The sequence below is a fragment of the Etheostoma cragini genome, chromosome 11 (assembly GCF_013103735.1).
Source record: "Etheostoma cragini isolate CJK2018 chromosome 11, CSU_Ecrag_1.0, whole genome shotgun sequence".
In the NCBI taxonomy this organism is placed as follows: Eukaryota; Metazoa; Chordata; class Actinopteri; order Perciformes; family Percidae; genus Etheostoma; species Etheostoma cragini.
The window spans coordinates 19,001,453-19,016,707 of NC_048417.1; the positions used below are offsets into that span (position 1 = coordinate 19,001,453).

Below are 15,255 nucleotides of genomic sequence, written 5' to 3' on the forward strand. Positions count from 1 at the left end.
TAATTTGGCACCGGTGCCTTAACTACCGTTATCTACCAGACCAAATAGTAACATGGATTTTGGTGCCTTATTTAGGTGCCACTTAAATGCCTTTCACTTTTCTCTGATGCGCCGAAAACGGACGTCAGAGGGAACTAAAACACTGCTGCACAAGACACTAGTCAACACTACACTTAGCAGCGGGTAACATTAGCCTACCGTTAGCTAGCTGCTGGAGTAAACACTGTTAGCTAGCCGCTGGAGTAAACACTGTTAGCTAGCCGCTGGAGTAAACACTGTTGAAATGCTGCTGGCGGCTTGAGTGGATTCCAACAACAGTCTGTAGATACCGTTGTCGGAAAAACACCAACTCAGCCTCGCCTCGCAAGCCTCGTGGTGCATTCAAAGTTATTGTAAAATACTGTTTTCTCATCCAGTGGTTATTTTTGCCGTTTTGTGTTCCTTTTATTCAACTTTTTATTGTTTTATAATTTTGAACATACAGAATAAACAATATAATATATTTAATATTATAAAATATATACATACAGTGTATACATATATATATATATATATATATATATATATATATATATATATATATATATATATATTATATTTATACTGTATATATATAAACAAATCTTATAAATACATCTTTGGGTTCAGGCACCGTTTTAAAAGTACCTTTGTATCATGTTGATAAGAGCATTAAAATGCTAAAATATTATGGGACAAAAAGAAATCAAGGGACATTTACAAAAGATAAAAATCTGTTTAATTGCAATCAATCCCGAGTTAACTATGACATTTATATTAATACATCCTGAAAGGGAAGGTTTTTAGGTGTATCAGACCTGTAACGATACACCAAACCCAGGGATTGGTTCGTATCATGATTTTTGACCCAATTCGATACAAACCTTGATTCCTTTTCTTGGGGGGGGCGGGGGGCTGGGTTCTCAGTAAATATAAAACAGACTTTTTTTCTTCCACATGGCATTGTTTTGTCATTGATTACATCCTGCTTTGCAGCAAAGTAATACAACAGAGACCTTATTTCTTGATATTGATTAATATGAATATTGATCGATCCAACACCAATGATCCTTTTGTACCTTAAAATTATGTTTCCAAAATCGTTTCAATGTGCTTACAGTAAAGGTGCGGGTTGACAGTAGCTAATGCTAAATTATATAAGTCTTGGTGGGTAACATAAGATTACGACACTGTTCAACAAAATCAAATTTTTTTTTTATTGTGATTGTTTTGAGAGCTGACAACAGCCCCGGGGACACAACCACGGTCAGCCCCCAGACAGCTAGCAGCCATCCCGGTCAGCACTTCACTCCGGTCCTAAGGACGCTTACGGTGGTTTACATTCTTAATGTTACGCCCCCACCCTATTGCTTTAAGCCGTCTTTACAGGTAGCTAAACAGGAATTAAAACAGGAATAAGGCACCAACAGTACTTCTACTAATGGTAATTTGAAGATGTGGTTGCATTGGATCTGGATGGGAAGGATAACTCTGGAGTTGGAAGGGGTGTGTTGCAATTCTACCTTCTCCCTGCTACACACGTTCTTGGAGTGTCGATTTCGGTTTTATTTTCCATATCGTTACAACCCTAATGTGAATGATCACACATCATTGAGATTGTTTGGCTAGTACCTCTTACAGTACACCAATCTTCCTTTTAATGTCCAGTCAGTGAAAAATGCTACAATAACACAAGATTGTTTAATTTGCTGCGTTTAGACTAATAGGGGAAGCCCAATATTCAGTAGTTGTGTGTGTGTGTGTGTATACATGACATTTGGAGGGATACCCTGAACACATGTGCGTGAGCTGGAGCAGCATAAGTGCAGGGCATAGGTTTAGGAGGTCCATTTGATATGCTCTGACACACAGACACACACCTACACAAACACACACACACACGGCTGTAGGGTGATTTATTAAGCTGCTCCTGTTAATTCTTAATAATCCTGAGACTTTCACACCCCATTTACCTTGATGCTGCTTTTGGCTGGTTCACAGGCTGCATATTTGCAGATGTGCACGCACAATCACACACACACACACACACACACACACACACACACACACACACACACACACACACTTGTGTTCACAGAATAAATGGGCTTAGGGGCCTTTATCTTTGCTTGCAATGTTATTGGAAGAATAGAGAGAAAGCAGAAGGGAAGAGGGCGGAGGACAGGGTGTGTGTGTTCCCGTCTGAAACTATAAATGTCGTCCCCTGGTGGGTGGGTGTTTACCTGTAGCTGTGACTGTGTATAAATTATGAGATGTATTTTTTTACTTTAATTGTAAGAGAGTGTTGGATAAAAGTGGAGTATAAGTGTTGGAACTACAGGATATTGAGAAAATACATGCTGTTGTGAGAGCTAAAACTCTTTTTTTTACAGTAGCGATGAAAGCAGGGAACCTTATGTTATAGTAAAAAAACTGTAGGAGGCATCCTTTATGAAAATCACAAACTGTAAGTCATAATTTTTTTTTTTTTTCATTTTCTACGACCTTGACTGAACTCACCTTCTACTCTTTGCTTATTTACTTTAAGGTGTCTGTTGTGTCATATAGGACATTTTTTGTCAGCATCTGATTAACTCATAGGGGCATTTGGAATTGTAGTTCACACCAGATCTGCTTTGATTTATTTAAAGAGATTGAGTCCGGGAGCTTCCATCACTACTTATGGAAAGTTTATTTTTTTCTAATGGAAGTAATGAATTGGAAGTAATTGTACTTTAAACAACTTATTCCATCACCCTCTCCACTCAGCCAAGTGTCATACCTGGGGTAAATAATCAGTGTCTTACCAGATGTGAGGAGGGATCACATTAATACATGCAAGAGGGGTGGAAGTAGAAGGAAGGGATGGGGTGATGGGAGAGCCAGGGATGATGCAGAATAGGTAGGTCGGGAATGAAAGAGAACAGGAGGAGGATGTAGGAGGGCACATTAATCTGAATAAAATGGAGAAGAAGCATACTGCTCATGGTAAAAGTGAAGCAGTGAGAACAAAGCCATCTGGGACACAAACAAGTTCTGACACCGGCTCTGAAACAATGACTGATTTAAAGGTTTCTTAAAGAGATTCTTTTTCTTTTCCCCCTGTAATAAACCTCGTGTTGGCTGCAGTCTGATCATGTACAGATGATAGCAAGCAGAGTGGATTTACAACCAGCTCTTTCACAGAAATAAAGATGTCACACTTTGACAGCTGACCTGCTGGGACCCTAAAAATGACTAGGACAATGTTTTTCTGCTGAGAGTCTGTGTGTGTGTATGTTTGTGTGTGTGTGTGTGTGTGTGTGTGTGTGTGTGTGTGTGTGTGTGTGTGTGTGTGTGTGTGTGTGTGTGTGTGAGAGAGAGAGAGAGAGAGAGAGAGAGAGAGAGAAGAGTTTAACCTGGACCCTGTCAGGGCCCATGTACAGTATGTATACTTTAAGTCAAGTGACAGCCCTCCCTGTTGTCGCCCTAAGGGCATTTTCACATCTAAATGTCTGGACCAAGGTCCGAACCAATGTTCATGTTTAATTACATTGTATATATTTGATCTTATTCTTTTTTGGTTTTACATAGTGATTTTGCTAGCGCACTAAAGAACTTTCCATGACATACCTACAGCATGTCCTCACCCATTGATTGATGAATAGACGGGCGTCAGTCTGACATTGGCGTGTTTTCATTTTGGCATTATTTGGTGGGTAGTCTTTTCTATATGAATGAAAATGAATGGGCAAATTCTGTAGTGTTATTATGGTATTACTACCAGCAGAAACAGTGTTTAGACTGACCAAATTGAAATGAAAAATCTAATCTCCTCCTATCCTCACCTACTTCATCTACTTATTTTTTCTTTTGTAGCGGATTTTTTTCCCGTTTTTTTTCTTCTTCTTCTATGCTACGTAGTTGCATAACTTCCTGTAACTGGTCCGAAAGTCCGAACCATCCAATAAGTGTTTTCATACTGCAAACGAACCAAAGCATGGTTTAGTTTGGTTTGGGAAAAGACCACCTCTGTTGATTGGCCACAAAAATTAGGTCTTTTGATCCGGACTGTGGTCCGAGGCACCTTTTTCACCTGCAATTTTGGTACGGACCAAACGGAAAAATCTGAAGGTCCGCACCAAATGAGGTAGGTGTGAAAACGCCCTATGACTCTGCCAGTTTCCGAAGATAAATCTGAAATTAGTATGATGTTGGGCTTTGAGTGTCTTTTGTTATGATGGAGTGTTTGGCTGGTCATTCTGTTGTTATGAAAGCAGAAGTCATTTTTCGAGTTGCAATACAACTGATGTAACCAAGACTGAAACTTCCCCCCATTGTCACAGGTAAACCGGTCATGATTGTTACAGAATACATGGAGAACGGATCCCTGGACAGTTTCTTGAGAGTAAGTATTATAACATGGACACACACACAAACACACACACAAACTTGTGTGTGAGTTTTTGGTAGATCATGATGCATCTTAGTGGTACTCACCCTGAGGAGCTTGGGGGAACACAAACTCAATGGCTAGCTGAGGATTAAGGAACCCACACCAGGGAACAGCTTAATGTGATGAAAAGAATATCTTGCACCTGTACAACACACAGTATGTTAAATCATTGCTATTACATTTTTACAACGACATGAGTCTACAAAGCTGGCATTTACCAAATGCTGAACACTGATATTTGGTTTAAGTTAAGTAAACACGGAAAAATCTAATTACTAACCCTAAAAGTGCCGAACTATTGAAAAAAAACAAGCTGTTATCGGCTTTCAGTCACTGACTAAAGATTAAATCTTCTGTCTGGATGCTATCAAATAACAGCCATTGATTAAAAAAAAAAAAAAAAACTTGTTAATTAGAAAGTACTGTAATACATAAAAAACATGTTCTACCAGAGATGTCAGAGATCCAATTAAAACACCTGATATATTTTTTGTACTAGAAGTAGTACTAGTCTTATTGTTATTATAGAAGTAACACATTTGGTCCTGTGGCAAATTTCTACACAAAGTTTAAGGCCTCTCCATCAATTCCAGTATATGTATAAAAGTATGCACCTGAGAATTTTAGCAGTTCTGACTGTTTCAGCTAACCTTTCCTTACAGGGCTTATCAAATGACAAGCTATTCTGAACTGCTCCCACTGTTCTTCAGGCCAGGAGTGAATTTGATTGGGAGAAATTGACCTGCCTCGCTGAAATTAGCCAAAGCACACCAGCCAAGCCACAACCCTGGCATGGCAGCATGACTACTGATGTCTGTTTTAGCCCTTTTCCACATGTGTCTGCACAGTATCCAGCCTCATGCAGAAGGAGTAGCTGTTGTTTACTGATTTTCCCAGAGGCCTGCACTTCATCATTGAAAAATGTGTCATATGTGCAAACACACACATGCAAATGCCCAGCTTATGCATTGTAGCTTATGTCCATGTACTGAATCTGCAAAGCTTTGAAGTGACTAAGCCATGTGGTCTGACACTAATTGCTCCAGACAAAGTGGGAGGTGAAGTAGGTCCGTTTGTTTTTCAAAGGAAAACACTCATCTTACACTCATCTCACAAATGATGTGGTCTTTGTCAAACACAGAGCAAACCAGTGCATGCTAAGAGCAATGGATAGATTATCCAATTAGACAGAGACAGACTACTCAGTCACATGCTATATGGAGCCTCGTGCAAAACCTGAGCAAAAACATCAACATCAACTTTGTCAGCTTTCTCATTGTATACCATGATTTCAGGCTCTCCTCATGTCTTCTTTGTTTTGTTTTGTTTCTTGCACACTCAGACATATACAGTAGGGTTACTCACAAACACTCACCAGTGTCAACTTGTGAACACTCTCACTTGCCAATGCAAACAAAAAAATTGTTTTTAGTTATATCTCATCGAGTCTGTAGAATGCTGCATCCAATCACTTTGCAAACATTTTGTTGAGCTAAAAAATCCATTTTAATCCTTAAGGATTTTCCTAATATGGCTTACAAAGGATCTACATCCATATGTTTTCAGTATAATATGTATTCATTTAAGCATTTAAGCTATCAGTGTTGATGGCTTAAAATGGGAGGAGTACTGTATTCTTGTAATACTGTTTTCAGACTCTCGGGCGTAGTCATGGCTTCTTATAAAGAATCCAAACAAACAACTTGAGATAAAGGGCTTTATTGGTCATCACAGAAGCCATTATATGATAAATGTTTGCACCATATGTAATAAATAGCATCATATACAGTGTGTTGTGGATAACAACAAAAAAGCATTTCAGTATTGTATTCATTTGATCCCAACTTCCATCCATTACTGCCTCTCAGGCTTTGGTATGTCACTTAAGCTGAAGATAAGGTACTAACATCAAAGATGCTTTTTAAAGGTTAATGAAAATGCTGCGGTTACTTATGTAGAAAGTATTCATTTCATGCAAATAGTCAGAAAGGTCAGACTCCCTTTGTGTAATATCATATATTAAATGTGTGGCAGTGTGTACCTCATGTTTTTATTTCTTCCTTTCAATTTTCTTTCTTTCTTTTAGAAACACGATGCCCAGTTTACAGGCATCCAGTTGGTTGGCATGCTGCGTGGCATCGCCTCGGGTATGAAGTATCTGTCAGACATGGGCTACGTTCACCGAGACCTGGCAGCTCGAAACATCCTGGTCAACAGCAACCTGGTGTGTAAAGTGTCCGACTTCGGCTTGTCCCGAGTCCTGGAGGACGACCCGGAGGCTGCTTACACTACCAGGGTGAGCTGGAGCACAAACAATCTGTGGACATAATTGACAGCAAGAACAAATATGTTGGGCACTGTGCTAGGGCACACCCTTTTTCTTCCAGGAATGTGTTATGTAAAAGGCAATGTTACATAAAATTCTCTGAATACATCAATGGGATATAGCACTCGAAACAGTAGCTCTACGACTGGATACAGTTTTCCTTTCAAATCAGAATTATCTTATTTCCTCTTCAGCAAGAATGATCCTAAAACCAAACCGCAATAATGTTCTTGTATTTATGAACACAGACTGCATGATAATAAGCTCCGTATTTACACCTCTCACAAACACACATCCTGTATACTTTCAGTATTTTCCCTCTTCCATTTTCCTACTATGGAAATAGTAGGAAAAAATAGATTAGACCGACCAAAAAAGCCCTAGAGCTTGGCCTCGCTGGATCACCGTACAGAAATGGCAAATATACACCAACTGGGGAGGTTATGGAGAGGACCGCTCCAAGCACCATGTGCCTTGAAGGGACACATTACTTTGTTGAACCATCCACCATCCCAACACTTAGGGTTCATCCCAATAGTGCATTTTGAATCGCTACAGAATTTGGTGAAGTTCATCATGTGACACCTGCCCATTGTCTCCTTCTATGTTAATGATTTAACCTATAACTATATGTCACACTCTTAACTCTCAGATGACGGTTACTTTGCAACTTGGCCTCAACTCTGAACTGTTTAGATGTTGACACCTTAAAATCAGAACAACAACCACAGCTTGGATTAAAATTGATTTGATTTACCAACAATATGAATGGAATTTCTATAGCAATTTTGCTCAACTGTGGGCAATCTCTTAGTCTTAGAAATTTTCTGAGCATTTTTCTTGCATCGCCCCTACGTATAGTGCTAGAAGGTGAGACATTTCCGTATTAAAAAAAACAAGTTTCCACATCTTTGAGGTTCACTTGTTTCACTTCTTACAGCTCATGTCACAAAATGAAACATTACCAGCAGGCACGCAACACTTTAGGCATTCATCTGTACTTTTTGCAGAGTGTGTGTGTGTGGTCATTTTCATCATAGGATCCTGTGCTCTAGACCATGCGTGCAGCCCCTTTAAACATAGGATAATTTGTTGGCTGAGATCTGCTTGTCAAATAAACAGTCAGTGTGCTGTTTGCCTTTCTCCCAGAAATGCATAATCTAAAATAATAAAAGAGAATGATAAATTATCATATGTTACCGTACCCAACAACGTTCCACACATAAAGTAGATGGAGATTTCCATCCAAGAGCTGAGCATCTTGGCCGATGTCTGTTAGCTTTGGCTGCCATCGGCCTCCTTTTCTCAGCTCCATTTTCTCCATTTATCCTGCTTCTCAGCTTGAATGACAAATGCAGCAGACACTGAGAGGTCGTGCAGGAAACTTTGGAGTACTGTTTGATTAACATGTCGTGATTTTTAAGGTTGACGCACATTGCAAGCAAATTAACAATGTGATTTAAAGACCTCATTTGAAGGTTTTACTGCAGGTCCTCTGCACCACTAAGTATTAATATTTCTATCCATTTCTATTTTTAAGGATTATTTTGTTATGTCTGTTACAAAAGTGTAATGCCACTAACTGACTGAAAGACTAATTTATCTTTCTCTTATTCCGTGTCACTCAGGGAGGTAAGATCCCTATCCGGTGGACAGCTCCAGAGGCGATTGCCTACAGGAAGTTTACATCAGCCAGTGATGCTTGGGGTTATGGCATTGTGCTCTGGGAAGTCATGTCATATGGGGAACGGCCGTACTGGGAGATGTCCAATCAGGATGTAAGCACTGCTATGTTGTCAAGTTCCTTTAGCAGGGGGGTGTGGTCTGGTGTCTGTGTAGCGCAACCACCGCAGCCAGCTTTAAACATTTGACAAGTTATACGTATGAGGAGTGATGTTTTTCCACTGCATGGTACGTATCGATAAGACCCTATACATGACCTGCTCTTTTTTGGTTGAGGACAGTACCTGGTACTTTTTCTGGTACCACCTCTATTGAGTTTTCAACGGAGATGACCCGATACTATAAAAGGTTAAAATAATGCAGAACAGTTATTGATCAGTGAGAATGGTCACTGACGTGACACAGGACATCCTGCACAAAACCACAATTTTGAAATATCAAATTCCGTCAGTAGCTACCACAACAAGTAGAAGAGAGACAGGAAATGGGGGGAGATAGAGGAGGTATGACCGCAGCAAAGGTCCTCAGGTCAGATTTGAAGCTGGGTCACTGGCAAGGACTAAGCCTACATGGGGCGTGCGCTCTACCAGGTGATCTAGAGGCCGCCCCTTTCATCCCAAATTTGAAATAACGCAGCCTTCAAAACTGCACCAAAAACAACTTACACTGCACCATATAATTGACAAAGTGCAGAGCAGTGTGATTCAGTGGAAAGCTAAGCATAAATTATTATCAACGTCCACTGATTTAGATTAGATGTAAGGTTAAAAGTCTTTCAACACATAGAAGTGTATGTGCCTTTAACCCTTTCCAACTAAATAAGAGCAGTGGTCAGCCATTGTTAATTTCTGACACCAGTACCTTTCATGTCTTTATTGTGGGAGAAAACCCACGCAAACGCAGGGATAACATGCAAACTCTTCACAGAAAGGCCCTGCCTAGACATGAGACCCAGTACTCAGCAGGGCTTACTTGCTCTGAGGCAGCAGTCCTAACCACTGAGCCACCGTGCTGCCGGTGATGAACACATCTTATCTGTAATTTCTCAAATCATGTCTTCACTTTCCTTCCTAAATCTAGGTAATAAAGGCTGTAGATGAAGGATACCGCCTCCCCCCACCCATGGACTGCCCGGCGACCCTTTACCAGCTGATGTTGGACTGCTGGCAGAAAGAGAGGAACAACCGGCCCAAGTTTGAACAGATCGTCAGCATCTTGGATAAACTCATCCGCAACCCCGGTAGCCTCAAAATCACGGCCAACACCACATCCAGGTATCCGAAAGATATTACAACTTTTAATTGTTTTCATTTCTTGGGTTTGATCCGTTGCACCTGACTAACAAACGCCTGGCTCCAGGCAATTAACATGTGTACCTTTTTAATGCACAGCATTATGGGTTATTGCAGGTCAGTGCACTTGCTGCTCTGAGATCACAAAGCATTTGGACCACAGATGTGGTTGGTAAAAAAATACTTGTTGTATTATATTTTAATCTTTGTCCCCCTATGGCACGCCTGTTTGTTTTTGGAACCAGACAGTACATGGGCTAAATGATTACATTAAAATTTAATTGTCACTCATTATCACTTATGACATATCATTCATATTTCCTTATATTTCATAATTTTTATGCTACATTTTTTCCTCCTTTTAATCCTCCCTAATGCTTTTTTCCATTCTTGGGATAACTATTCTCTCCCAAGGGGCGATGGGGAACCAGGGAAGCCCATGCAGAGGTGTAGATTCTGAGCAGGGTAGAGGACAAACGCTGGGTCTCTGGCAGACGGCCGTGGTATTATGGAGACGTCAGAGCTCGTAACATTGACTAATGATTTCTTAAGAAAGTGAAAATAGGTCCCTTGGAGTTTGCATGTAATTTTCCTGATTGGCTTTTAACACGGGCCGAGCGCAGGACTGCCGACAGAGGCAGCTGTGGTGATTTATGAGAACTGTAGGTGTGTATCTGCGTGTGTGTGTTTGCGTGTGCGTGTGGTGGTGGCAGTTGCACTACAGGAGCAGCTGCTCTCAGCTCTACACACCTCGTTTGTCTCAGGGTTGTCCTGGCTGGCTAATGGAGCCGCCCCTCCTCCTCAAAGCCTAGACCAAAGCCTGGGGACCTGAGCAGAGCATCTGGAGGCTTCATGTGTGGGAACTGGTCAGAGTTTAGTGCCCCTGCATGTGGATGGAGAGGGACTCGGGTTAGTGGGCCAAGGTTGGATGTCAGACAGTTATTATGGGCCAACAGGAGCCCAGTCAAGGTTAGAGGCCACTGTCTATCTCATTGGTTTTACAGGGTGTCTAAATCCTAGGAGATCACTGGTTAGGCGGTTTTAGTTTATTTTTTCTGTTTTATGTGTCTATTTGAGATGTCAATGGCTGCACACTGAAGAGCTATAATACACCTAATGTGCCGTCGCTAGTAATGCACTGCACTGCAAATTATCCGAATGCTGAAATTTTGAGTATTTTACAAACAAAACTACAATTCTGCATTGACACCCTGGCTCATAATACATGTTAAGAGTTCAGAGCAGGAGCTGTGCTTGACTGGAATCAATTCAAAATGTCACACTTGAATCAATTTATGTTAATAGTTTCCCTCAAAGTACCTTTTTATTAATTAAAACTGCATCCTATCCATCACATTCAGCAAAGGCTGAGGATACCAAATGACCACATATCAAAATTTGAAATCAAAGGCCAAATAATCGGCCTGTGCAGCGCATCAGTGAGCTCTCCAGGAGACAACCTGGGATTTGTCCCTTCAACACAATGAGAGGTAAAGTCCTCCCACTCTGTCCTGCCTACATGCATCTGGTCAAGCTCATCTCCTCATCCACCTCACTCCTCCCTTGAGAGCTCTGTGTACAAGAGACTACACAGCCCTCTTTATTTAGAGGTCAACAAAATGAAAGATAGATCAGAAACAGGAAGGGAAATGAAAATAAGAAGGGGGGTAGACTTTATTTTCTCTCCAGTGTATTTATACTTCCTTCTGTACGAGCGTGTGTTTTCTGCGTTTTTACATGGTGTTAGGTCCAGGAGGGGTTTTAAACCTCCCTCTGCCGTAAGACAGATGTTTCCTTTTTACCTTTATTTTTTCTCTTCATAGCATCCCTCTGTTTCTGTTACCTCTCCGATCATCTTGGCTCTTGCCGTGAGATGTTGCCGAAAATATGACAACAAAGGAAACAAAGAAAATGATAAGGAAGGGGAAACAAGGTCATTTTAAGTTTATCTCTCAAAGGAGATAGGAGAGGGGTAAAGAAAGCCAAGAATGAAGGCGAGGATGGATGAGATCAGAGGAGAAAAAGAAGAAAAGGGGTACCGGAAAGGAGAGGAGGGGATCAATTATCCTGCAAAAACATTCAGCCCAAAAGTTCTTATCCACGGCATTTAGATATAACTAACTTTTTTTAGCAAATGTACTGTATATCGGCATAAAGTCAGTCACAACCATCACAATTGCTACTTTACGCTACATTTAAAAAAAAGTAACTAGGGAAAATTTTTTGCACATATCCTTATTTTCCCCTCTTGCAAACCTCCCCCACTTTCCATCCTCCAAGTCCCTCTTTTTCTTACAAACCAGTCTCTTCAGGGGGTCCTGGGAGGCCCACAGCCTTTTGACAGTCCTCTGATCTGGCAGCGCAAGACTCAATCATTGTAACAACACCCACTCTGCTGCCTCAAATGCATCTTTTTTCAACCCTTTTTCCTCTTTTGGTTTGAGTTGTCATCTCGCTTTTCTTCTCCATACAGCTGAATATGGTGTTTTTGTCTGTTGCTTGATGGCAGTCTGATACTTTTCTTTTGCAACATGCTTTTGATTGTATTTTGCTTCTTGAAATCAAAACATATTGCATTAGCATGACATTTAAAGTGTTTTTACCAGTACAATACATCTCATATCTGAGAAATATGAATACGCAAAATATGTTATCTTTGTAAGTATACTCACAACAAAAACTAAAGAAGTTTAATTTACAATTCTGCACAATAAGAGCATACATAGAGGTAGGGCCCCATCTTACGCACCGACGCCATTTAAATAGTTGATGCACCTGGACCCTTCTTTGCGCCAATGGGCGTGCTGGTCTTACAGGGAGGTGTGTTCAGGCAAATTCTTGGCGTAATGCTATCTTGCGTCAGCAGAAAGTGATTGCGCCATTGACCAACAATAACCTGGTCTAAAGTCAATAGCGCAGAATTTCTTTGAATTTTACCAAAGCATTCATAAAAAGTGCCTAGACTCGGGCCCAGCGTACACACACTATGCCTGTTACACACACACAGGGAATCGTTGCAGCACACACAAATGCAAAAGATTATAAATAAAAACAATATGGAGCAAATCCGCAATCTTAATAGCAATGCGCCAAGGGAAAAACACGCCTGGCTTTTAAAAGGAATGGGAGAGGACACTCCAATTGGTTTATTGCATGTAACGCCCAGAACATACTTCTGAATGAATGAAGAGACCAAGTACAACCCTTTTGAACCATGTGCCTGGCGCACAAACCCTTTTTCAAACTACCAAAAGTAGATTTGGACACGTAACGCACCTGCGCCATGCGCTTCACGCCATGCCCTTAGATTGTTAAAATAGGAGCCGTAATGTTTAACACTATATGCCACACTATATGTGGCTATGCAAACTCTTATTTGAGATAAGACATAGCTAATACATGTTACATGTATTCCCAGAAGAGTTGACTGAAGTGTGTATTTGCAACACATTCTTACTCCCAAAGAGACACTTGGTCAGGTCTTTGGTGTTTGTTACTAATGCAAAAAGTAAGAATTTAGCATCTAGCCTTTAAGCGTCATGGACTCAGGACTCTTGGTGTCACTTTTAGGCACATTGGGTCGGGACTCTTGGCATCACTATTTGACGCTCTGAGTCAGGATGTCAATACACTGACATGCAGCACAAGAACAAGACAGTTTTTAAAAGATCGTAGGTGGGGTTGCTAAATGTACGCGGGACAAGAACGGGACACAAACCCCCGGTATGTTGGGTGAAAGTCCTGAGTTGGTTGATCCACCCACCAGCCAACTACTCAGTCTTTTCATACTACTCTATTCCGTTGCTCTACCAGTTCTTAATACCAAGTCTTTTTACAGCACCGCGGTCGAGCTGCTGGTCTGCTCGGTGCGCTCTAAACAGACGCTAAAGGGCGATTTTGCGTCGGCATCTGATGCTAAGATACACTGACCAAGCGTCACTATGTTGGGAGTGAGAACAGGTTGTCATTTGTGATATATTTAAATATATAATTTTACAAACATTTCTTTAACATCCAATGCTAATGCTAAACAATCCAGGCTAATAAAAAAAAAAACTTATTTAAATTTGAACTCAAAATAATTTTTTTTAGTCCATTTTTTTCTAATCTTAAATCAGTCTAACCTTGGGATACAATTTCCCAGCTTTCTTACACATAGTATTTCAAACTTCTCTGCCAATCCAAATCAATCAGGCGGAGGTTGACTTCCTGGTATTTTAATGAGTTTATTTACAAGGCTATGAATAGAATTCCCTGAAAGATAACTACCCTTTTTGCTATCCTTTCCTGTCTTGCAAGCACACACACATATTCCCTTATATATGTGTGTGTGTGTGTGTGTGTGTGTGTTTTGTGCGCTGTCTTGACGAAGGTGCTTTTGTCTACTCTGCAAGAAAGGTGCAATGTGTCCTGTGCAAAGTGCCTTTGTAACCCAGTTTTAAATGCCACTTACAAAATTCATCAATTAACACACAAAACGCTCCACCGAATGCCTTTTTTGGCCATTGATTATCATGTTTTGGATCCCAGTTTGACCTAATTTGGATTGACCTGGTTTCACGTTTCCTGGCTTGATGCAATCATGTTTTACAACAGCAAAGTATTCCACATTTGTAATAAACATAGCTACAGTAGTGACTTTGGAGATTGGGTGCTGACAAAGAAAATAGTTTTCTTTGTAATCTTCGGCATTCCCTCTACTCTCTTCTCTTGCTCTCTCTGTATGTCTTTCTAACTCTCTCATCCTTCCTCTTCCCCCGTCTTTGGCAACCATCAATCAGAGCGAGTCAGAACAGCGCCTGCAGCCATTCCTTCACCCTCTACTGTTGACTGAGCACTCTAAAGCCCAACGCGGTGCATTCAATTTGATTTGATCCAATTGAAACCATCAAGTCTAATCAAATCTAATGTTGAATTTTGCCACATGGTACGTGTAATGCAGGAAACGGTAATTACATTAGACAGAAAACTGATGCCGCTTTTGTTAGTAATCTTGTTCTTGAATATGTTAAATACATTATGGAAATAATTTGTGTGACGGTTCAGTTTCCCCCTTGTCTTCAAAGCCCAAAGGCACTATGTAGGTTTACTGTATATAAAGCAGACACATATGGCCATATATATGTTTGTGTGTGTGTGTGTGTGTGTGTGTGTGTGTGTGTGCGTGTGTGCGTGTGTGTGTGTGTGGCTCCCTAAAGAGTGCAGCACAATCAGATTTAAGAAATCTGGTTTGCATTTCGTTCTGTATAGGTATGTAAGCACATAATGTTTAGAATAGTATTCGCGTATGTTAAAATATGTAAATAGAATTACATCCAAATGAATACAAGTTATTTTTAAAACATTTGATACATCTATATAATGCTGTGTAACAGATGTTTTATCACATGACAATTAACAAACTAACATGGACAAACTTGTCGGGGTAGGTGGTATGTCATGTGCAAGAGTGTTGTGCCTAAATCTGACAATGATCTGTGCAACCCTGGAGGCCATCATAC

General features: G+C 40.6%; 1 protein-coding gene across 7 annotated transcripts in view; it reads left to right on the forward strand.

Moving 5' to 3' along the window:
* Positions 1 to 15,255, forward strand: part of epha3 (eph receptor A3) — a 96,824-nt gene that overhangs the window by 71,706 nt on the left and 9,863 nt on the right. For all 7 annotated transcript variants that reach the window (XM_034885106.1, XM_034885107.1, XM_034885110.1 and 4 more), the window contains 4 exons: positions 4,344 to 4,405; positions 6,540 to 6,749; positions 8,408 to 8,557; positions 9,543 to 9,736. In XM_034885106.1, coding sequence (XP_034740997.1) covers positions 4,344 to 4,405; positions 6,540 to 6,749; positions 8,408 to 8,557; positions 9,543 to 9,736 — 616 coding nt within the window. The remainder of the gene's footprint in view (positions 1 to 4,343; positions 4,406 to 6,539; positions 6,750 to 8,407; positions 8,558 to 9,542; positions 9,737 to 15,255) is intronic.